This window comes from Lithobates pipiens, unplaced genomic scaffold (genome assembly GCF_037356315.1).
Source record: "Lithobates pipiens isolate NorthernLeopardFrog02 unplaced genomic scaffold, aLitPip1_a1.2 Scaffold_18, whole genome shotgun sequence".
Lineage (NCBI taxonomy): Eukaryota > Metazoa > Chordata > Amphibia > Anura > Ranidae > Lithobates > Lithobates pipiens.
Genome location: NW_027507758.1, coordinates 374,100,669 through 374,126,384, shown reverse-complemented (window position 1 = coordinate 374,126,384; position 25,716 = coordinate 374,100,669). Strand labels below are relative to the sequence as shown.

The following is a 25,716-nucleotide window of genomic DNA, read 5'->3' as shown; positions in this document are numbered from 1 at the left end:
TTACCCCCTGAATAAGCTACGCACCAAGATTGGGAAGCAAGAGGCCATTGAAAAGAAACACTGACCAGGCCTGGATCTGGCCCTTGATGGAAGTCAATGCCAACTTAATTTCAGATCCCATTAGCAGGAAATCAGGGATCCTGCCTATGACATACCTCCTGGGGTGCCAACTCCTGGATCCACACCAAGAAACACATGCCTTCCAGACTCTATAGTAAAATGATTTTGTAAGCTCTGGCATTAATCAAAGTAAACACTACCTGAAGGAGATCACTTATGATCCTTTATAAAGTGGGATTCAACAGTCAAACCTGTTGAACTTTTCATCCATAATGTAGGATGGAATACCGGACCTTGAGCGAGAAGGTCTGGCTACAATGGCAGAGTCCAAAGGCCTCCTACTGCCATCTTTATGATCTCAGTAAAGCAAGATCTTCATTGGACCCACTGGGGCCCCCTTTCGTTCCTGCTTGATCCTGCTCAGAAGGCGCGGAAGTAGCAGAACTGGAGGAAACACATAGATCAGTAAAAAACTGATCCCATGGGAAGACTAAAGCATCTGTTCCGCCTGCTAGCGGATCCCTTGTTCCCAACACAAAGTTGTTGACTTTGTTGATGAATCTGGACGCGAATAGGTCCATGTCTGGAAAACCCCATCTCTGACATACAGCTAGGAAGATGTCCGGGCAAAGAGACCATTCTCCCAGAAATATTTGTTGGCGACTCAAGTAGTCTGTCTGCCAACTCTCTAGTTTTGGTGTGTGGCCGTCTCTTGGCAGGTTTGCTGTTGTGCCATGTTCTTTCCATTTGGTTATGATAGATTTGATGGTGCTCCTAGGGATCATCAAAAATTAGGGTTAGGTTATAAAAATATATCCAGACTTGTACTTCTCAACATCGTCCCTTACTTGTTTGGAGAGTTCCTTGGTCTTCATGGCAGTGTTTGGTTAGTGGTGCCTCTTGCTTATGTGTTGAAGCTTCTGGGGCCTTTCAGAAAGGTGTGTATATGTAATGACATATCATGTGACATTTAGATTGCACATAGGTGGACACCAATTATGTGACTTCTGAAGGTAATTGGTTGCATCAGAGCTTTTTATGGGCTTCATAAAGGGGGTGAATACATACGCTTATGCCAATTAGCAGTTTTTTTATTTCTGAAAAAAAAAAATTTTTATGTACATATTTTTCTAATTTTACTTCACCAACTTAGACTATTTATTGTGTTCTGATCCCTCAAATATAATTCAGATAAAAAAAAAAAAAAAAACATTGAACTTAAGGCTGTAATGTAACAAAAGAGCTAAAAAGTCAAGGGGGTGAATATTTTGCAAGGCACTGTAGGTGAATCACAGAAAATTTGAGGAATATTTTTGTTTCCAAGTGTACAAAATGTTCTATTTGCCCAAATATAAGCATACCTATTAGTCCTACCTGCATTACACATTAAAGCACACTTCAAAAACAATTGTTGTATGGATTCGTCAATAGCTTTGTTTTTAGCAAATCATAAAAATCTACACACACACACACAAATTTAAAGTGTATAGTTAAACAAAACGAATGACGTTTAAAAATATATACAAAAAAAAAAAAAACACACCCATCAGGTTAGTAAATTGTTCTATAAAGAATGCAATAGTTATTGTTTTGCAGAGTTTTTCCTTTCGTGTAGAGAAATCCCATCAACGGATAATGAGTACACTGGACATTTGCAGAATCTCTCTTAAGATTTACAGGCTTTTCATGAGAAAAACATGGAAGAAAGAGAAAAGATCCCTGGTGTCGCACATCCAGAGTCCTATGGTGGTAAGAGAGAACCTCAGCCCGGGCTCCCGCCAGGTCACCCAGGCAGGAGTGGTCTCTCTCAACACCATAGGATTTCATGGACGTGAGGCACCAGGGATCTTTCAATTCACTTCTTCAAATGACTTCAAGAGTTGGGATGAGCTCCATCCCTTGCTGGCACTACTGGAGCATCACCCACACTACTCCCCATAGTAATCGAGCCTAAGCACACCAAAACCGTGGGTCACTATGAGAAAAACATGGAGGGGGACTTCGCAGATTCCCTTTTCTCAAAAATAAAAGATCCCCAATTTTAGTCACTGACCAGGAACGCTTTTACATGAATGGATTTCTGACTTTTCGAATCTGTATACTTCTCCTGGGTCAATGACTTAAAGTGCTGAAGCTAGTGGGTCAGAATGATCAGGACACTAGTATTCTCCGAAAGGCGGTCACCAATCGCAGCTTTCACATTTCTGTCATGTCAGATTCACTTTATACTATATATGGTCAGCACTGTACCCACAGGCCAACATTAGGTTAAGTACTTATATATAGGAGATGACAGACATTTAATTTCGTGTCGGCAGGTCCCCATCTGCTGATACAATAATCAATTGGCAGGAAAGAGAACTTACGACTTAATTTTTCACACTTCAGAAACCAGCACTATCTAGAGAATTCTACTTTACCTCAACACCATAAAGTTTACTTGAAATACTTACACGGTAGAGCTTAGAAGCAAAAAGCACAAATCCTGCAAAACAGGCCACTCTTTCAAGGTCTATGGGCAGACTTTTGGATTTCAAACAATGGAGATGCACATTTCATCTCCATCATCGATCTGAGATATTCAGAAAGCTGGCACCTCACAGACAGAAAAATAGTAAACTAAAGGGACTCCAACATAAGAGTACTGACACTTAAAACTAGCTGGATTATTGTCACGATGAGTATTGAAAATATTTTTAGGGGTATCTAGTGGTAGCCATGCTGATTATCCCTGGCAGACAAACGGCTGCATGCACTGATTAAACTTAAATTTTCCAACAGTCCCACTCTAGAGGAGTTATTCACTAGGTTGACTCCTTTCTAACAGCAATAACCACAGATGGATCAAAATTCGGCCAATTCATCAGGGATTGCAATCCATCTATGGCTAGCGCAAGGTGGATCTAAAGTCACTGGCTCAAAACTGCCATCAATCAAATCCTGTGAGAATTTGGGGGTTGGGGGTTCTGAGCCACTATGCGAGAGTATGGATGCCTACAGCCCAGTTCGTGAGTGAGCCTGCATGTCTGCCCCCATAGCAGACGGCTTGCTATGGTGGCAGACACTGAAGAGGAGGAGCCAAGATCCCAGAGGAGGGAGGTGCACCTCTGCTCTGTGCAATACCATTGCACAGATCAGGCAAGTACATGTCTGTCATTTTAGAAAAAAAAATAAAATAAGGATTTCCCTTTGCAACCTTTTTAAAGGCAGGTATAGAGGGCTCAACTTTCAGCCATACAGTACACAAGGGAGAGGGAAGAGAAAGAAAAAAAAAAACAAAAAACACATGACTGGAAAAATCTCTATGGTATCCAGGTAGTCCTGGAGGGTTGCTAGCACTGCTCAACAATGACTGCATCTGAGTGGATTCCGTCTCAGATTTTTTAAAATAATTTTCAAGGAGGAGGCAATGGCTTTAGCTAAACTGTGTAATACGAGGACAAGCAAACAATTCATCCAATTTTTGTCAAATCAAGTAGATCCTTAACCACCTCCCGACCGCACGACGATGTACGTCGGCAGAATGGCACAGGCAGGCAAATTGGCGTACAGGTACGTCCATTTGAAATTGGCGTCATGCTACCGTGTGAGCACGCCGGTCGGGACCCCCCGTGAGTCTGGTCGTGGGTCCCGCAGACTCGATCGCCGCGGGGATACCCGCGATTGTCTCACAGGGAGGCTGAACGGGGAGATGTGGAAGTAAACAGCATCTCCCTGTTCTGCCTAGAAACAAGTGATCAGTGTTCAACACACAGCCACACCCCCCACAGTTAGTAACACGCCCTTAGGACACACCTAACCCCTTCACTGTCAGTGTCATTTACAAAGGAATCCGTGCATTTGTATAGCACTGATTGCTGTATAAATGACAATGGTCCCAAATATGTGTCAAAAATGTCCAATGTGTCCGCCATAATGTCGCAGTCACAATAAAAATAGTTGATCACCATTACTAGTAAAAAAATAAAAAATAAAATGAATAATGCCATAAAACTATTCCTTATTTTGTAAACGCTATAAATTTTGTGCAAACCTATCAAATGCTTATGGCGATTTTTTTTACCAAAAATATGTAGAAGAATACTTATTGGCCTAAACTGAAGAAAAATATTTTTTTTATATATTTTTGGGGGATATTATAGCAAAACGTAAAAAATAATGCTTTTTCAAAATTGACGCTTTTTTTGTTTATAGTGCAAAAAACCGCAGGGGTGATCAAATACCACCAAAAGAAAGCTCTATTTGTGGGGGAAAAAAGGTCAACTTTGTTTGGGAGCCACGTCGCACGGCCGCGCAATTGTCTGTTAAAGCGAGGCAGTGCTGAATTGCAAAAAGGGGTCTAATCTTAAGCAAGTAAAATGGTCCGGTATGAAAGTGGTTAAGCTGGCCATACACATGTAGATTTATACAAAGACTGGCAAGAAAATTCTCACTAAATTCAATAATTTGACAAACGTATGAATGTACTTTAGTTTGCTTACATTTGATTGTGAAAAAAAATACAATTACCTAAATGAAACGCACACTGTTAGAAATTAATTCCAAATAAGGTTTTTGTATGCAACACTAGTGTATGGTCAGCTTAACACTACATAGTTGATGGCAGATTTAAAGGAGATTGTACAATCTGATTGCATAATGTATGGACGCCATTAGACTGGCAAACAGACTTAAACCTGAATATTGTGGCCAGGGAGAGGATATACAGTTGCTCTCATAAGTTTACATACACTGGCAGAATTTATGATTTCTTGGCCATTTTTCAGAGAATATGAATAATACAAACTTTTTTCACACATGGTTAGTGTTTGGCTGTAGCCATTTATCAACGGTGTTTAATTTTTTTCTCTCTTTTTTTAAAAATAATAATGACAACAGAAACTACACAAATTACCCCGATCAAAAGTATACATACCCCATTCCTAATACTGTGTATTGCCCCCTTTAACATCAATGACAGCTTGAAGCTTTTTGAGGTATTTGTGGATGAGACTATCCTCTCAGATGGTAAAGCTGCCCATTCCTATTGGCAAAAAGCCTCCAGTTCCTGTAAATTCTTGGGCTGTCTTGCATGAACTGCACGTTTGAGGTCTACCCAGAGTGGCTCAATATGGAGGTCAGGAGATGGAGTTGGCCACTCCAGAACATTCACTTTATTTTGCTGTAGCCAATGACAGGTCAAATTGGCCTTGTGTTTTGGATCATTGTCATGTTGGAATGTTCAAGTACGTCCAATGCGCAGCTTCCTGGCTGATGAATGCAAATGTTCCTCCAGTAATTTTTGATAACATACTGCATTCAGGAGTAGAGTCATCACACCTGTCAGCACATGACACACTGGGGCAGTCTGCATGAGACACAGCGTGGCATGGAGAGCCTGAGTTCCCTGCAGAGCTGCTCACCTCTCTGCCCACAGATCCTGAAGAACCCGAGCAACTGACTCTGGCTGAAATAGTGCATGCATGTACAGCTGGAAACACTTAAGGAACAGTTTGGGGGATGTATCCTTGTTGAGGCAGGATCTTCAAAAGATTTGGGAACGCACGACTGCAGTGGAAAGCGGAATAAGCGGCATTGAAGATAAATTGCCACCAGTGGCTTGGGAAGCCCATGTCGCCCATCAGCTGGCCAAAGACACCAACAATTGAGCTGATGACATGGAAAATCGTCTGAGATTCGACATACAGATACTGGGGCTGCCAGAGAAAACCAAAGAGAAATTCAACCTCCTTTGTTGAAGGCTGGCCTACTGAAATAGAAAAAATAAAAAAAGCTGCGCTGAACCATAAATATAACACAAGGTTTAAAAAGTTAGAACCTGCCGTGCATACATTTTACAACAGTGTGACAATGTCAAATAAGCCTATTTTACCCTATCTCATTGGCAAAATAGGAAAATCAAGATGAATCATGAACATTGATCTAAGTGAAAAACAATATAATGAACACCCAGTGTATTAATTACAAAAGTATATAAATTATGAAAAAAGAAAAAAAAAAAAAAAAAAAAAAAGGTCCTTCCAAATAAAATTAAATATAAATAAATGAAATCTTCTACTTGTGAATAGTGCTTGATCCACCACCATATATCCAGATTCACTTATCACAAATTCATGACCCCCCCACTACAGAGGGTCACAAAGCGTGTAGATATACAGTTATCCCCCACTCCGAAAAGGATCCTGGCTGCTCTCCTCACTCCACTGTTTTCGTAACCAGATTATGGGATACACTTCCTCAAACCATCTCCCATATACTTAAAAGCCTTGAAGATATATACCAATCACATGGAAGAGAGATGAAGCTCCAATAGTGTAAAACCCTTTATTAAATGGATCCAAATAAAATGCACTTAGAATGTACAAGAAAAAGGTCAGCCTTAAGTCCGCTGCGCCGGCCGGACGCACACGGACAAACCCGTCCTTCCTAGATCTACACTTCTTCACATGAGGTGACATTAGCGTGTGCTCATCCCTACGCGTGTCGTAAGAGAATTAAGTCATCCAGGGGCCGTGTGCGTCCGGCCGGCGCAGCGGACTTAAGGCTGACCTTTTTCTTGTACATTCTAAGTGCATTTTATTTTATATTTGGATCCATTTAATAAAGGGTTTTTACACTATTGGAGCTTCATCTCTCATCCATGTGATTGGCGTACATCTTCGAGGCTTTTAAGTATACGGGAGATGGTTTGAGGCAGTGTATACAATAATATGGTTACGAAAACAGTGGAGTGAGGAGAGCAGCCAGGATCCTTTTCGGAGTGGGGGATAACTGTATACCTACATGCTTTATGTGACCCTCTGTAGTGGGGGGGGGGGGGGGGGGGTCATGAACTTGTGGTAAGAAGTGAATCTGGATATATGGTGGTGGGTCAAGCACTATTCACATGTGGAAGATTTCATTTCTTCATTTATTTAATTTTATTTGGAAGGACCTTTTTTTTTGTATTTTTTCATAATTTATATACTTGTGTAATTAATACACTGGGTGTTCATTATATTGTTTTTCACTTGGATCACTGTTTATGATTGATCTTGAATTTCCTATGTTGCCCATGAAATAGGGTAAAATAGGCTTATTTGTCACACTGTTGTAAAATATATGCACGGCAGGTTCTAACTTTTTAAACCTTGTGTTATATTTATGGTTCAGCGCAGCTTTTTTATTTTTTCTATTTGTTTTTTCTGTAGTTATGTGATACAGTTAAGCCGCAGCTGAACTGGGTCCCTTTATGACCAACTAGTATACAATTTGTTGCTCACCTTAGCGCAGTTTATTTTTCTTGTTTATCTGGCCTACTGAAATATTCAGAAAGGATGCCTTTTCTCCATTCTGTACTGTTGAGAGGGCTCATCGTGCACTAGGTCATCTGCCGCAATCCAGTCTGCCCTCTCTAGGGGCTCTCTAAACCTATTCAGACCTGTGTTACCTATGTCCTGAGAGGAGCTCTACAGAGAATATACTGACAATGTGTTCTTATTTGTGCCCATTTTTAATTGTTCCCAATGGCTAAAATGCTAGTAATATCTTGGAACATTAGGGGTCTAAGCCCCCTACTTAAACGCATGATGATTTCTACTTGTCTGAAAAAGTTCCGTCTGGCCATCTTAGGTTTTCAGCAGACTCACTTACCTGCAGAAACCCAGATCTGTCAAATATTCTTGGGCGGGGAAGGTGTACTACACCACACACACTTCTCTAGGGGGGCGAGTGTGGTGGTGCACAGCTCTATAGACATCCAGGAGTTTGACGCATGTATAGATTCAGAAGGGTATTGCATCATTCTGCACTGTCGTATTGGTTTGTTGCAATGTATTCTTGTATGTATATCCCTCCTCCGTTTACGGCAACGCTGCTCTGGACTCTATCATATTTTTAGGGGAGGCTGGATTTGCCAATGCTGATCATGGGAGACCAACTTCTGGCTTAGTCCCTCCATGGACAGGCACCCAGGCTTGGGGGCTCCTGTTACATTAAGGGGATCTCCATTGCCAAGACTGCTCAATGAGGTGGGCTGGGTAGATATTTGGAGACATAAGAACCCCTTGGATAAACAGTTTCCTGTTTCTCCAAAACGCATTGGAACGTTGTCCAGAATTGATTTAGTGATCGGTAACTCGGTCATGCTCCCATCCGTCTCGGAGGTTGTATACAAACCCTACAGTGTGTCAGACCACCCACATATGGGGATTAGTTTAATTGTGTCCCCACTGTCCAGGCTGCCTAGGGCACCCTGGAAATTTAACCTTTTCCCGAAGAAGATTCTTTGACAATTATTTTGCTTTCCCCATGACTCAGAAACCAGAAACATCAGTGGAGCACTGGATGAAAGATGCAAGAGTCTGTCAGGATTCCAGAAACTCACTGACCTTTTATACATACACGATAATTACAAGCAAACAGATCCCAGGGGAGAATGGTTACCTTTAATAGCCATTCAAACCCCTTTGTGTCAACTTGTGTGCATGTTATCAGGCCAAAAACACCAGGGTATGTAAACTTTTCATCAGGGTAATTTGGGTAGTTTCTGTTGTCATTATGATCTGAAAATTAATAAACAGTTGATTGATAATAAATGGCTTCAGCCAAACACTATCCATGAGTGAAAAATGTATTTGTGTTATTCATATTTTCTGAAAAATGACCAAGAAATCAAGTTCTGAAAGGGTATGTAAACTTATGAACACATTATATATATTATTTATGCACCAATATACTGTATATTGGCCGCAAATAGGGTCATGGTTTATTACCAATAGAAGAAAAAGGTGCTGATAATGACCAAAAACAAACGTGATTCTGCCATGATTTTTTTTACCGCGATTATGGGGAGTTTTTCCATGGGTAACATGACTCAAAAACTATAAAAAAATGCAATATGGGTGCTTTTTTGCCTCGTTTTCAATGCATTTCAATGGGGAGGTGCATTTATGTAACTGACCAAATATGCACCAAAAATGCAGTAAGCGTTTTTTTTTTTTTTAACACTGCAACAGCAATGGACCAGTGTGAAGACATACATATAATTTAAAGGGATGCATTTTTTCTTGAATATATATATATATATATATATATATATATATATATATATATACACACACACACACACACACACACACATACATATACATACACACACACACACAAAAAAAACAGTTATTTCTGGCCAAGTGCATCCTGAATGATCGGTTTTGGTGCACCACCAATACAATCACATACATATAAAACAAGCATAAAACAGAAAAAAAAGCATCCTAGAAGATAAAACGGGCAAAGTTTTTTTTTTTTTTTTTAAACTCACTGAACAAAAGCACGGAGGAAAAGAAAAAAAAAACAAAAAAAAAAAAACGTATGATTCGACTTGAAGAGCTCTGACGGAATCCGATAAAAAAAACTATTGAAAAAAACATTCCATTGATTTCACACATTTAGAAGATAAGATTTTTCATGATACAGATAACCTGAAAACAACCCTGATTTGATAACTGCCAGACCAAACAGCTCCAAGTGCCAGTCTCCATGCTAGACTGGTTCTCAGTCCCCAGTCTGCTCAAAGCGGAGCGTCTGAGCCATTTTCTGTCTGGACAGGTGCCATTGTCCAAAGCAACTTTTATCTTCCATTTTTTTACCCACACAGCTTACAGTAGATAAAGCAAATTTAAGTGGCTTGGCTGAACTTGAATGAATGAATGACTTGTATAGCGCTACCTATACGAAATGAATCGCCTCAGGGCGGTTTTCTTGCCACCGGTGTCCATCTGCAACTATTTAACCTGTAGTGTCCCGACACACTTACAACATTGACATACATATACATCCTAGTGTTGTTTTAATCAGATTTATGGCACACACATATTGCCTGAAGCCCACCATAGATGGTGCAGGATCACTTGATTTTCCCATCAATATCAGTCAGTGTTGATGGGGAAATCCCTCCCGTAACAGCCATTGAGCTCTCCTGCTGAGGAGAGTGCAGACTTAGTGCACCCTCTACCATTAACAAGTAAAATCCACCTGCCTCTAAGACTTTTATATTGGGCTGTTTTGAGTTATCCTGTGCACTTTCCTGCCACACCTGACTCTTATTTCAGAGCTGGACAACTCTGTTGCCAGATCGCAAATCCAAGCACAAAAGAAAAAACTGGAAGTCAGCTTGCCAAACACAGCTCTGATTAACTAAAGACCATTGAGCCTCTGGGGATGGAGGAACCCGTTTGTATTTTTGTTCAGCTAGACTAGAGGATTTAAAAAAAACAAAAACAAAAAAACCCCAGAAACCTACAAGAAAAACAAACATACACTTGAAACCAATGAATGGTAAAAGGCATAATAAATCAAAATGCTATAAATACTGCACCAGCCATGGTTCAAATTACACATTGGTTTGCCAAACTAGGAAAGATGTGGCTAAATCTAGCTGGATGTCTAGCTAGCTAATGTCAAACCCTGGGAGGTCAGATGCCAAGTACGTCATCGGCAGGAATATTCAGATGCTTTGTACTACCTGTGTCTCCAAAATTAAAAATGAATTAACCAGCTACTGAATCTAGTTAATATGTCATGAGATTATTCCATATGTAAACTCAGCCTTCACAATATTTCAGATTACATAACAAGCCCTTAAAAAGGGAGGGGGGGGGGGTATTATCCTCCTCCTGTTTAGGCCATCTTGTTTTGGTTCCCGCCAGCCACTCCCCCCTCGTCTCACGTGGTGCTGGTGACACAGTAGCGTTAAGCTACGAGTAAGAACTCTTGGTAGTGTGAAATGCATTAGCCTGTATTGCTTTGCTGTGGTTTGTACAGTGTGATCCTGTTTTTACAATAAAAAGGCACAAGAAACTTTCCTATGGAGTGCTGCTGTCCAGAATTTTTTAGTTACCTTCATTGGCACAGTAGCGGAAGACTCCCTTTGAGGTATATGCTTTGTCCTGGCTTCTTAGTGCAGCCCTGAATACAGTTTATGCTCGTCGTGACTGCCAGATGAGCTTGGGATCCAGTCTATTGGAGTCTGGCATTCCAGGAAATTACACAGTGTGAAACTATGCAGACCTAATACTGGTGAAATTATGTTAGAAGCTAAAGAGGTAGACCAGGAGTGCCCAACCTTTTGAAGAGCGAGGGCCACTTATGCGACTTGGTAACCGGTCGCGGGCCACAATGAGCAGAGCAGGCGGATGACAGGTCTGTGCAGAGCGGACCAGGACACAGCCTAATCTACTCTATGCGTCCTCAGATCCGAATCCGCCCAGAAGGAAGGGGATTGATGCCCCTTCTGTTTTTTGTTAGCGAATCAGATAGGAGGTAGGCGGGTGTAAAAGGACACAAATCTGTTTACATTTGCCGTTTCAAGGAGGTGAATGGAGGGTCTGATTGGGTTGGACCAAATGTGTGAAAGGGGCCTTTCACACTAATGCAGCGCAGTGAACCTGTGTCTTTCCTGCAGGTTAGCTACACTTTGCCATAGACTTCTATTATATCCTGCAGGTGTGGTGCACTTTCTGAAAGCGCATCAAACCCACAGGTAATAATAAAAGTCGATGCCTCAGTGCAGGTAACCTGAAGGTGCACTGCACCTGTGGATCAGTTTGAAAGCAGCCCAGTAACCACTGCGCAGATCTGCCCATATATACACACTGAAATTTTAGTAATAAACTGACCTTTCACCACAGTCTTCCATTCAGGTATCACCTGCTGTTGCTGTCCCTGGCAGAGTGCATTTGGTATCACTCCGCCTGTGGCAAGAGACGGCGCTATACAGGAAGCAGCAGCTTATACAGCTCCACATATGCTTGCTTTGCTGGTTTCATTAACACAGATGCTCTGGGATGGCGGGTCTGCAACCCATGATCTGGGCTTGCCAATCTGCCATCCTACAGAAGGAGGTCGTGGGCCACATCAGAGATCTCCGAGGGCCACTGGTTAGGCACCCCTGGGGTAGACCATACCACGATCCAATAACCAGAGAAGGAAGTCCACATATTTGTGGAGTTTTAGGCCGATTTCCCCCCTGATTTCTGGTGAGTGTAAAAGCTTAAAGTGGTTGTAAACCCTTACAAACCACTTTGACCTACAGGTAACCCTAGATTAAGGCTTACCTGTAGGTCCAAGAAATCTCTCTTAAACCTACACGGTTTAGGAGATATTTACAAAAAGACAGGCACAGCTGTCTACGGTGCATGCGCCGTAGACAGTGGCACGCAGGTGCACTATCACCGTTAGCAGCATGCCGCTGCTGATGGCAATATGCTGTTAGTGACGCTCCTGTGAGCATGCGCGGGAGGGAGGTCATTGCCGCTCCTGCGGCTTTGAGTGCCTGACGCAACGATACCCGGAAGAAGATGGACGCTCCGTGCTACAGGGGACATCGGTGACATCACTGGTTCCTGTGTCACGCGCGATGCATAGTAGCCCCATTATGCTTTACCTTTGCAGGGAGCCAAAGAAGTAAACCCATCAGTGTTTACTTTCTCTTTAAGGGAGTAGTGTCACATGTGGTGCAGGAATGAAGATCCTGAGGAATTCATAATTACACATTTTTCAACACTCCCCTACGCACTGTTGGTTATTTTGTTACAGCCGATTACTTGACACTTTTATTCTTGTTTATATTGAGGACATTGTTCTGGTTTTATATATTATGTGTGGGATCGATACAAGAGTTTAGCGCTGCTAATGCCTATATCTCCTTAGGGTGTGTAGACATTTACTTCCCGATTACTCTTGCAGCACCTAAAGGGTCTGTGATTTTAACATGTTCATGAACGCTGAGGGAAAGTGTATCTTTGCTGTTTAGCGATTATTTACTTTTACTGTTTTGGATAAAGTAAATAAAACACAACAGCTTCTGTGATTGAGCAGAAGGAGCGAAAGGGCAGGCAAAGCAGCTGGATCAATTCTACACTTGAAGAAGCCAAGACCAGAGTCAAGCTTCAGAAGCCATCTTCTGGAGCACAATAAACCTGTCAGCTGCATACAACAGATAGGTCCAGTTGCTGAATTTCAGCTTTTAAACATTTTGAGTGCAGCAACTAGCTTGTGAGGAGTAACTAAATCTGTAAGATGAAACAAAACTTGATAACCTGCAACAAATTTCTCAGCTAGATCGACTGCATTGTCATGTTGCACAACACCTAGCAAATATTTGTCAAGCAGTAGTTTTGGGAAAAAGCTAACGCACCATGTTCTGACGCCTCTTTTCTTCTTGGTCTTTCCCGCTGTGCAGATACAACAGAATCTGTCTCAGTGTCATTGTCCAGATTTTCTTGGCTACCTCGTGTATTTGGACTGTGAACAATAAAAAGTCAAGTCAGTCAAAAAAACGCCACTAACTGTTAAGGATACCATTTTTCACTTTACATCATTGTAAAACAAATAAAAAGATAACAGTTGAAATGCATTTTAAAGACAAACTAAAAATGCAAGGCACATGAAGAAAGGAATAGCGTGGACTTCCTGCATGAGCTAAAATTTCAAGTCAAAAATTGGTTAGAACCGCCCTGGATATATGGTAAACTATCAGGTGGTGGTATAAAAGACAGGATGTGAGGCATATAAATAATACCGCCTGTACAGTCATATCTCCATGTGATAAGGCAACAGGAAGTTGATGAGAACCAATTAAAAAGCTATGTCCCTAGTTCCACAAATAAAATAAATGGACAGTATCCTCCCGTGATGTGTGGATACAGGGCTTGGTGGAAAGGGCAAAAAGCAGAGGTCCCAATGTGGGCTAGCCAATACCGTTGGGACACTTGCTGGCCACTATACTGGGTGAAGGAGATGCAGCCTTCACTGGGCTTGTAGGAAGTCCCGTACCGGAAGTAATGCATTGTTAGTGTACAAGCTAGTTCCTTCACCATGTTTCTTGCGCTTAGTTTGTTTTTGGATTTATTTGATAATTGAGCCTTGTTCACTCGATCAAATCACTTATAGCTGCAGGACTCTTAACAGTAATGCATTATAACTATGCCATATGGACACCACTGATTTAATGCGGTATCCTAAGCAGAACTTATAGTGCTGGACCTCCTAACACTCTGAATCATATAGAGAACATTTTACATGCATTTAAACAAAAAAAGAAAAAAAAAAAAAGGTCAGACCACAAGCATAGTCAGATGAATGGGTTATATGCAGCTACCTTCAGGCGATTGGACACTGACAAATCAGAGCTGTCTGAACCCCACCGACCCCTAGTTTTTTTGTTTTGTTTTTAGCAAGCAAGAGGAACCACAGCCAGAGAGCAGGTCCTGAGTCAAAAATCTTATTTTTATTCTCGTACAGCACAGGACACAGGCAGTCAAGAAGGCTGGGATACTTCGAAACAAAACAAAATTGAGTGGTGGGCAACACAAGAAAACATGGGCACACACAGCTAAAAGGCCAAGAACCCCAGCTCAAAAGGCAGAAAAAAATAATACAAAAAAAATAAAAAAAATGAAGCCACTGAGGAAAAAAAAAAAGTGAAGTCTGAGGCCCAAAATAAAAAAAAAAAAAAAAAAAAAAATGGAATCACCACCACCTCAGGATTTATTTTTTATTTTTTATTTTTTTTACATAAAAAGGCTACCAATTTTAAGCTCCTGCTAAGCGTGACAAAGACGTCAACCATGTAAGGTCAGTCAAGGGAATGTACCTGATAGGCTCGCAAGGTGGCCCTGAAAGGGCTTTAAAAAATAAATAAAATTAAAAAAAAAACAGTCATTTTGTGGTGACTCAATGGCATCTTAACCTGAGGGAAGCTATATGAGCAAACCCCTACATAAAAGCCTGCACAAAACGACAGGGGGGTCACATGAAAGGATAACCAAGGCCACTATATGACCCTTGAGGATGCCCAAGGAGAAATGCAAATACAGACAGGATTATGAGGAGACCAGGATTTGTCCTATGGAGTACCCATGAAAGGTCAGTGGGAAAAAGTAGGACAAGTCCCTGAAAAAGTGAATCAGAAGTAGCTAAGAAGTGTCTGCCAGGAGTTTGAGTAAACCAGTCTTATGGATCAATTTGAAACCACGAGGATCACTGAAAAAGCCTAAGGCCCCTTTCACACTGGGGCGTTTTTCAGGCACTACAGCGCTAAAAATAGCGTCTAAAAAAACTCAATCTAGTGTGAGGGCTTTCAAACAGGAGCGGTGTGTGCTAGCAGGATGGTAAAAAAAAGTCCTGCTAGCAGCATCTTTGGAGCGGTGAAGGAGTGTCGCTTTGCCAGCGGTTTTAACCCTTTTTCAGCCGATAGCAAGGGTTAAAACTGGCCCGTTGGCGGCCGAATAGCTCCGCTAAAAATAGCGCCACTTTATCCCCGATGCCTGCACGGCCCCAGCGTTAAAGGGGCCTAAGACCCCTTTCACACGACCAGCGTTTTTCACGCACTACAGCGCTAAAAATAGCACCTGTTTAGCACCTGAAAAAAGTGCTCCATGCACTCCAGTGTGAAAGCCCGAGTGCTTTCACACTGGAGCGGTGCGCTGGCAGGGCATCACAAAAAGTCCTGCCAGCAGCTTCTTTGGAGTGGTGAACTCACCGCTGCTCCCCATTGAAATCAATGGCACTGCCATACCTCTGGCAAAACGCTCCCTCAGCAACGTTTTGAGGACGGATTTAACCCCTTTTCGGCCGCTAGCGGGGGGGGGGGGGGGGCAAATAGCGCCGCTTTAACGCCGACAGCCCCCGAGGCTCGTGTGAAAGGGCTCTAAGCCTTAATACCAATTAGCCTTAATAGAGCAGCTGAGGGAGTAAATTTACGAGATAGAGATAGAGAGATAGAGATGGGCTGTTCCCACAGAATTACCAAGGCATCCCATGGAGAAGATCAAAGGACCCCTAGAATTGGGGTTGAAGGAAGAGCTCTGTAGTGGGGAGGTGGGAGAGAAAATTTGAAGTTGTGTTTCTGCAGTGAAATCACGGATGCAGGAACACTTTTTCCTTCCAGTGACACCACCAATGCAAGGACATGTTTTCCTTTTCCACTGTTGGCCCAATAATTGCGCACCAACCTTTTCAGTTTGCTGCAGCATACCACAAACATTGTTACTATTTTTTTGTACGTCACAAACATTTGGCCAATTCCCACCATTGACCTCTTCCATCCAATGGAGGAACTGAGTTGGGGTGTCTGATAGGCGGGAGGTTGTGAGGTGCCATTCTATGCCCTGGGGGAGTAAAAATGGCAGTCATGCCTTGCAGCCATGGATGATGAGCCCCTGTAGTGTCAGCAGACTGCAGTGCTGTAGTAGAGGAAAGAAAAAAACAGTCCATCACACACACACCATAGAGGTGAAAAAAAAATCCTTTACACAGGAAATATGGTGCCACAGTGGCCCCTAGTGGGGGTTCATATAGAATAGTAGGGAAAAAAATTACCTAAACCAGAGGCGTCCAACCTTTTGCCCTTCCTTGGCCATCTTAAGTCACATGTATTAGCCAAGTATAAACACATTTTTCAAAAGAAAAAAAAAAAAAGCCCAACATTTAAGTAGTTTTACAATTTTGTGTTGGCCCACAGGTTGGACATCCCTGACCAGACATATGCTTAATGTGTAGCGGCCTGCACTCCAGTAAACCTGCATGGGATGAGAGCACAGCACAATGCAGCAGTTCAGGCTTTGTCCAGTAACAGGGTGTTGGGAACAAGCCTCATCTTCACTACAGCCTCTTCAGATGGGCACACTATCAAGGAGTTCTTCAGAAACTGGGTCACACATCTGCAGGTTGCCGATGCCCTACACCCATACAGGACTCTGCAGTTAACTCCTAGTACTGCGTCAAGGAGGAGCACCAAACGCAGTAAGCAGTGCTCTGAGTAACAGCACAGGCCGGCCCAACATCTTCCACCAGCGGGGTCTAGATAAGGTCAAATGGTGTGCTTAGGGTACCATCTGAAAGCTGCACCATTAATGAGTGAATTTGACAGCAGCCATTGTGTCTAGACAGCCCCTTCTGTCAACAGCCACCAATTCTGAAATGCCCTTTTCCTAACACTCACTGAACTAGCACCCCAGTATCTTCCATGCCCCCATGAAGTGACCACTCTTAACAGCACCAACACCACCTCTCACACCTAACCTTCTCTCAACACCACACATGCAGGTCCACCCTCCCCCTTCTCTAGTGGCGGCTGGTGCTCTAAAAAATGTTTTTTCTGGGGGGGGGGGTTTTAATCAGGTGCTTCAAAAAACACACCCTCCACTGCTGTAATTCAGGTGCCCGGCGACAAAATAAGGGGCGGCAGTGGTGGCCTTGGACAGATTCATGCAATGCATGAATCTACCTATTGGTGATAGAGGGGGTGGCGCCCATGCGCCCTTATGGAAGCATTGCCACTGCCCTTCTCACTTTAACCACAATGCCTGCAACCGATTCTGACAACTGCACAAGCTGCTCCCTGCTCCTCATTACATACCTGCAAAAGATGCCATAAACCTTCCATCCAACACTGCATATCAAACCCTTCTGTTCGCCATCACAGCTGAGCACTCGTTTAGCACCATAAGCTGGGAAGCATGCACAAGCTTGTTAACAGGAGGCACCATACATCCTGTTAACAAGCTTGTGCATGTTTCCCAGCTTTTACCCCATGTCTGCAAGACCCTATACTTTCAGCCCTTGCCTGGAAAAAAAATGATAACCCCCCTTAACCAATGAACCACCGTCACCAAGCTTGTGCTTGCTTCCTTCTCTCCTATGCCAACATAAGCCCCCCCCTCCTTCCTGCCTAACACCCAGCCCTCAGCTTACCAATACTTCAAGGTTTTGGCTGCATTAGTCTTAGTTTACAGGTATTTTTTCCAGACAATACTTAAAATCAAATCCGTCAGTTTTAACTTTCGTGCTAAAGATATTAAAAGAATTAATTATTAAAAAAGCTGATGATTTTAAGCACTCATCAGTGTTGGGCCCCTTTCACAAGGGCAGACCTGAACGGATGCTCCATACAGGTCTATAGAGCGACGGATGTGAGCGGTGACATGTCCGCTAACATCCAACCCGATAAACTGACAGATGAAAACCCTATTTTTCCATCCGTCTGGTGGATCGGATGAAAACGGACTCTGCGCCAGTCTTCTTCCCATCCCCCATAGAGGAGAGTGGCACTCTGACAAGTCACTCCCTGCACAGTGTGCAAAGACAGACCTTTTATCTGCCTGCTCAGCGGCGGGGGGGGGGGGGGGGAATCGACAGAAATCCCTACTGAGCAAAGCAGAGACCTGTACACAGACACGTCCGTGTCAAAGGGCCCTTAAATGTTTCCCTCTAACTGCAAGAGAGTTTCAAAACAAACTTACTGGCTGGATCACCAAAAGAAAATAGAAGAAAGCAAGCCTAACAATGAAACTAATACAGAAATCACATCTAATGATTATAAGCTGCAATGTAATAAAAGTTTGCTTTTGGGTTTAATACTAACATAACAAAAGGGAGAAATGAAAACATTTATCATACCATTTACATATACATACACACAAAGGCACTGTAGTTTATTTAATTTCTTGGGCCTACAATAGACTGAATGATGCCCTATTTTTGCAAAAGGCTAACGTAAAACACAGTGAAGTGATGGCATGTAGAACATTTATAAATACATCTCAAATTCCAGTTTTAAGTAATCTTTATTTATTTTCTTTAAAAAGTTACAACCTTTTTACAAATTTCTTCAGTATTCATTAAAATACAAGCTAGAGCATGATGGTAGTAAACTTTCAACCGCTCTTAGATTAACAGTAATCCTTTCAACTCGTTACTTTCTTTCCTTCTTTCCTCTTCCCCTCTCTCCCCCCCCCCTCTTTTTTTTTTGTGAAAAGGAGAACAAAAATAAAATAAAAATAAACTTTAACCGCTTCACGCCCGCCCTATAGCCGAAAGACTGCTACAGAGCGGACGCTATCTGACGGGAGGCCATCCCTGGACGTCCTCCTGTTTACTTCCGCAATGCGCACTCCCGGGAGCGCGCATAGGGGAAGTTCTGTGCTGGCAGTGTCCCTCGGACACAGCCAGTCACAGATCGCTGTAAACGGCCAACCACAGCGGCTGTTTACAGTGCGATCGGCCTATGCAATGAGAGATTAGATCATATGTAAACATATGAGATCATCTCTCAGCACCGCTCTCCCTCCTCACACAGACAGCGTGTGAGAAGGGACAGATGAACGGCTGCAGCAGCCGCAAGTAAAAAAAAAAAAAAAAAGTGCCATCCTCCCCCAGTGCCACCTGTTAGTGCCGGCCGTCGTCAGTGCCACCTATCAGTGCCACCTATCAGTGTCACGTGCCATCTGTTGTCAGTGTCATGCGTCATCGGTGCCACGTATTAGTGCCACCTGTCATCAGTGCCACGTATTAGTGCCACCTGTCATCAGTGCCACGTATTAGTGCCACCTGTCATCAGTGCCACGTATTAGTGCCACCTGTCATCAGTGCCACGTATTAGTGCCACGTATTAGTGCCACGTATTAGTGCCACGTATTAGTGCCACGTATTAGTGCCACCTGTCATCAGTGCCACGTATTAGTGCCACCTGTCATCAGTGCCACGTATTAGTGCCACCTGTCATCAGTGCCACGTATTAGTGCCACCTGTCATTGTCCTGGTGCTCCCGGGCCTTCAAAAGTGTAATAGGTAGTCAACAAGTTAGATGTGTAATTTATGCTCCTAGAACATGTGACGGCGCTCCCTGCATGTTGGGCCTCTCTATGTGGCCAGGCTGTGAAAAAGTCCCACACATGTGGTATTGTAATACTCAGGAGGAGTAGCAGAATTTTTTGGGGGTGTCATTTGTGGTATACACATGCCATGTGAGAAAAATAACCTATTACAATGACAATTTTGTGGAAAAAAATAAAAAAATCTTAATTTTGCAAAGAATTGTGGGAAAAAATTACATCAAAAAGCTCACCATGCCTCTTACTAAATACCTTGGAATGTCTACTTTCCAAAAAGGTAATTTGGGGGGTATTTGTACTTTCCTGACTTGTTCGCGTCGCAAGAAATTAGATAGGCCATCAGTACATCAGATGTGATGAATTTTGTATGATTTGCACCACAGTTTGTAGACTTTCCAACTTTCACAAAGACCAAATAATATCCACTAATTTGGGTTATTTTTACCAAAGATATGTAGCAGTATAAATTGTGGCCAAAATTTATGAAGAAAAATTAATAATTTGCATAATTTTGTCACAGAAACAAAGAAATATGCGTTTTTTTCTCAATTTTCGGTCTTTTTTCATTTATAGCGCAAAAAATAAAAACCCCAAAGGTGATCAAATACCACCAAAAGAAAGCTCTATTTGTGAGGAAAAAGGGACAAAAAATTCATTTGCGTACAGTGTTGCATGACTGAGTAATTGTCAAAGTGTGAGAGCACCGAAAGCTTAAAATTGGTCTGGGCAGGAAGGGTGTTTAAGTGCCCAGTAAGCAAGTGGTTAATAATAATAATAATTTTCTTCTCCCTTCTCCTTCCCTTCCCCCAATGCATTTCTAATTCTCCTTTCTTCCTTTAATCAGACTCCTCTCTTTCTTAATTATCCCTCCTACCTTCCTTCTCACCTCCCCTATCTACTATTTCCAGCTTCCCTTTTCCTTTTTTTTATTTTATTTTTTTTTTTTTGGACTTCCTGCATTCCTACACTGGGTATTCCATCCTGTCCAGCCATGGCTTGCACATTTTTTCAAATTCTTTCAAATTTCCTCTCCTTATATATATTACCTTTTCCTTCCATACTGTTTCTGTAATTAAATTCACCCAGTCTACTACCGAGGGGGGATTTCTCTGCCTGCGACCTCTGTGCTATAAGCTTTCTTGCCTGGAACAAACACTTCAGTACTGCTTTGATTGTATAAGATGAACCTCCTATTCTCTCGGCCACACCCAGCACACATAGTCTGGAGTCCCCCTCAACTCCCACTCTGAAGGTTTTTTCCAGAGAATCAAGGATCTCTGACCAATAGCGGAACAGTTTGGGACACCTCCAAAACATGTGGGCCAGGTCCCCGGAATCCTGACATCTTGGGCACCTATCGTCCGCTCTCCACCCAAAACTAAATAATCGTTTCGGCGTATAATATGCTCTATGCAGCAGCATCAGGTGTGAGACCTTCTGCGCAGGCGAAATTGAGATCAGATGTCCTCCCTCCAATATCCTCATCCATTGTTCATCCGAAAATATCCCAAGTTCCTCCTCCCATTTCCCTCTACATTTAAGCTTTTCCGGGTTTTCTATATTCCCTTCACATATACAGTACAGACCAAAAGTTTGGACACACCTTCTCATTCAAAGAGTTTTCTTTATTTTCAGGACTATGAAAATTTTAGATTCACACTGAAGGCATCAAAACTATGAATTAGCACACGTCTAATTATATACTGAACAAAAAAGTGTGAAACAACTGAAAAGTGTGAAAATATGTCTTATATTTTAGTAGTCACCTTTTGCTTTGATTACTGCTCCGCACACTCTTGGCATTCTGTTGATGAGCTTCAAGAGGTAGTCACCTGAAATGGCTTTCCAACAGTCTTGAAGGAGTTCCCAGAGATGCTTAGCACTCGTTGGCCCTTTTGCCTTCACTCTGCTGTCCAGCTCACCCCAAACCATCTCGATTGGGTTCAGGTCCGGTGACTGTGGAGGCCAGGTCCTCTGGCACAGCACCCCATCACTCTCCTTCTTGGTCAAATAGCCCTTACACAGCCTGGAGGTGTGTTTGGGCTCATTGTCCTATTTGAAAAATAAATGATGGTCCAACTAAACGCAAACCGGATGGAATAGCATGCCGCTGTGGTAGCCATGCTGGTTCAGTATGCCTTCAATTTTGAATAAATCCCCAACAGTGTCACCAGCAAAGCACCCTAACACCATCACACCTCCTCCATGCTTCATGGTGGGAACCAGGCATGTAGAGTCCATCCGTTCACCTCTTCTGCGTCGCACAAAGACACGGTTGGCTGGAACCAAAGATCTCAAACTTGTACTCATCAGACCAAAGCACAGATATCCACTGGTCTAATGTCCATTCCTTGTGTTCTTTAGCCCAAACAAGTCTCTTCTGCTTGTTGCCTGTCCTCAGCAGTGGTTTCCTAGCAGCTATTTTACTATGAAGGCCTGATTCACACAGTCTCCTCTTAACAGTTGTTCTAGAGATGTGTCTGCTGCTAGAACTCTGTGTGGCATTGACCTGTTCTCTAATCTGAGCTGCTGTTAACCTGCGATTTCTGAGGCTGGTGACTCGGATGAACTTATCATCCGCAGCAGAGGTGACTCTTGGTCTTCCTTTCCTGGGGCGGTCCTCATGTGAGCCAGTTTCTTTGTAGTGCTTGATGGTTTTTGCCACTGCACTTGGGGACACTTTCAACGTTTTCCCAATTGTTCGGACTGACTGACCTTCATTTCTTAAAGTAATGATGGCCACTCGTTTTTCTTTACTTGGCTGCTTTTTTCTTGCCATAATACAAAGTCTAACAGTCTATTCAGTAGGACTATCAGCTGTGTACTGTATCCACCTCCTGCACAACACAACTGATGGTCCCAACCCCATTTATGAGGCTTGAAATCCCACTTATTAAACCTGACAGGGCATACCTGTGAAGTGAAAACCATTTCGGGTGACTACCTCTTGAAGCTCATCAACAGAATGCCAAGAGTGTGCGGAGCAGTAATCAAAGCAAAAGGTGGCTACTTTGAAGAACTTAGAATATAAGACAAATTTTCAGTTGTTTCACACTTTTTTGTTCAGTATATAATTCCACATATGTTAATTCATAGTTTTGTTGCCTTCAGTGTGAATCTACAAATTTCATAGTCATGAAAATAAAGAAAACTCTTTGAATGAGAAGGTGTGTCCAAACTTTTGGTCTGTACTGTATATGGATAGGTTTCTGCTATAAATCCTCCTGCCTTTTCTTGGGAGTTTAATCTGCCGTAGAAAGGAGCGTTGTTCCAAACTGGTCCTCGTTTGTCAAATTGTTTCTCTAAAGCATATCTAATTTGTAAGTATTTGTAAAATGAGCGTTTTGGTATATCAAAATTCTACTCTCAATGCATTGAATGTTTTTAATATATTTCCTTCATATAGCTGGGCCAGCTTATCAATCCCCTTCATCTCCCAGGCTCTATATCTTCCTATCAGTTCCAATTCCGACAAATTCCGATTGTTCCAAAGAGGGGTATATTTAGTCATACCTCCTTACCCCTTTATCGCCTTTACTGCTTTCCACACTTTTAAGGCAAATTTTATCATAGGTATTCTATCAGTGAATGAATTTGCCTCCAGTGCTTCTACTATTGTCTTATGGGGTGTCCCTGATGTCATTAATACCCCATTTATTCCTCCTTCCCCATCCTTGCTTATCCTCAGATGCTGCAATTGAGCTGCCAAAAAATAGCTCCTTGGGTGCGGCACTGCCACCCCTCCTAGTTGGTAGCTGTAAGGTCTGTAAGCTCATCCTTGGCACCCCTTCTCTCCATAGAAGTTCTCTAAATAATTCTTCAATTTTCTTAAACCATTTTTTATCTACCCATATCGGAGAGTTATGCAACAAATACAGCAGCTGAGGCATCCACAGCATTTTAATCAAGTTGCATCTCCCTGCAACTGATAATGGGAGTCTCTTCCATATTTCAATTTAACTTTTAAATTTGGCTAACAGTGGGACTATATTATCACTGATATACTTGTTGGGGTCTCTTAATATTTATCCCTAGATATTTTATTTGTTCAACCACCTCCATCTGTGGAGTTGCCAACCCGCTTCGGTTCCCTAGTAGATCCACCGGCATCAGGGCTGATTTTTCCCAGTTTATAACCAATCCAGAGAAATTACCAAATTCAGCCAAGATGTTCATCCACGGTCTGAGGGACTGCTCTGTGTCCCCCAGAAAGAGGACATCATCTGCATACAACGCAATTTTCTCCTCCCCCATCCTTCTCTGAAAACCTACCATATTAATGTCTGATCTTATTGCAATGGCTAATGGTTCCATGGCGAGAGCAAAGATCAGGGGTGACAGTGGACACCCCTGCCTTGTACCCCAGTCCAATAGAATCATATCTGAGTACTCATTGTTAATCCTAACTCAGGCACTAGGGCCATTATATAAGGTCTTTACCCAATCAATAAAAATAGGGCTAAAACCAAATTCACCCAGTGCTCGCCAGATATATCCCCATTCTAAGCTATCAAAGGCTTTGCCCACATCCAAAGCCATAACTGCTCTTTTGCCTACATTCTGTTGGTAACTGTAGATTAAGATATAGTCTCCTGATATTCATGCTAGTGGATCTACCAGGGATAAATCCAGTTTTATCAGGATGTACAAGTCCGAATAAAATTATTGCCAATCTGGCTGCTAACACTTTAGCTAATATTTTAGCATCAGAACAAAGAAGAGAAATGGATCGATGGGATTTAGGTTCCAATGGATCCTTCCCCTCCTTATGCAGAACAATTATTGTTGTTTCAGTCATTGATTTGGGCAGCCTCCCTACCTCTTTTGCCCAATTTAATACTTTAAGAAGCTCTGGGAGCAATATTTTCCCATAATATTTATAAGTTTCCGCTGGCAGACCATCAGGTCCTGGGGTTTTCCGATTGGCCATTTCCACCACCGCAGATTGAATTTCCTCTAATGTTAATGGAGCCTCCATCTTTCCCCTCTTCGGTGAGGGACAGTATTTTGATATTTCTAAAAAATATATCCATATCCCCACTTCCCACCGGCCCCTGCGATCGATAAAGTTTCTCATAATATACTCGAAAAGTATCTATAATCTCTGAAGCCTGTGATGTCATTTCTCCTTTCTCTGTCCTGATCACGGGGACGGTGGAAGGCGAGGAATTGGTACTTACCAAATGTGCCAGCATCCTCCCAACTCGTTCTCCCACCCCATAAGCAATTTGTTTCTGAAATAATCTTTTATTCTCTATTTTCCTAAAAATCCCCGCTTTATATTCCTGTTTTTCTAACCATATATTTTGTTTCTCTAGGATGGGATTTTCCACGTATTCTCTTTCTGCGTCCATTACCTCCCTTTTAACTCTATTCTCCCATTCTTTTGAGGTCTTCTTAATTTTCGCTACTTGTTGGATAAGAATACCCCTGAGATAGGCCTTCAGCTCATCCCATATCACGCCTCTTACTGCAGGGGTTGACAAATTTGCTTGGAATCTAGGAGCCAGCTTAAAAAGTTAGGCGCCAGGTCCGTGACGGCGATCCGGACCTGTCCCTGGCCTGACATGGAGACGAGTGAGGGGAAGATAGCAGGGCCGTCGCCGCCCCCCCCCCCCCCCGTCTCCAAGTCATTGCCCATAGCTCTTAGAGGGACATTTTATTTATTTTTTTCAAATGACAATTTTTTTTTTCAATTGCATTTTAGTGTAAATATGAGATCCGAGGTCTCTCTGACCCCAGATCTCATATTTAAGAGGACCTGTCATGCTTTTTCTATTACAAGGGATTTTTACATTCCTTGTAATAAGAATAAAAGTGACACAACATTTTTTTTAAAAGAACAGTGGAGAAAAAAAAAAAGTTAAAATAAGAAGAAAAAATAATAAATTTTTAAACGTGCCCTGTCCTGCCCGCATATAAAATCGGTGTTCGAACCACACATAGGAGGTAGCGCCGTGATCGGTAGAGCGAGAGCAATAATTCTAGCCCCAGACCTCCT

At 42.4% G+C, this 25,716-nt stretch overlaps 1 protein-coding gene across 1 annotated transcript in view; it reads right to left on the bottom strand.

The window, feature by feature from the left end:
* DVL3 (dishevelled segment polarity protein 3) overlaps window positions 1-25,716 on the bottom strand; it is a gene marked incomplete in the record, with an annotated part of 225,661 nt that overhangs the window by 74,828 nt on the left and 125,117 nt on the right. The window contains 1 exon segment of the mRNA XM_077487709.1: window positions 13,238-13,344. Within this exon segment, the coding sequence (XP_077343835.1) occupies window positions 13,238-13,344 (107 nt within the window).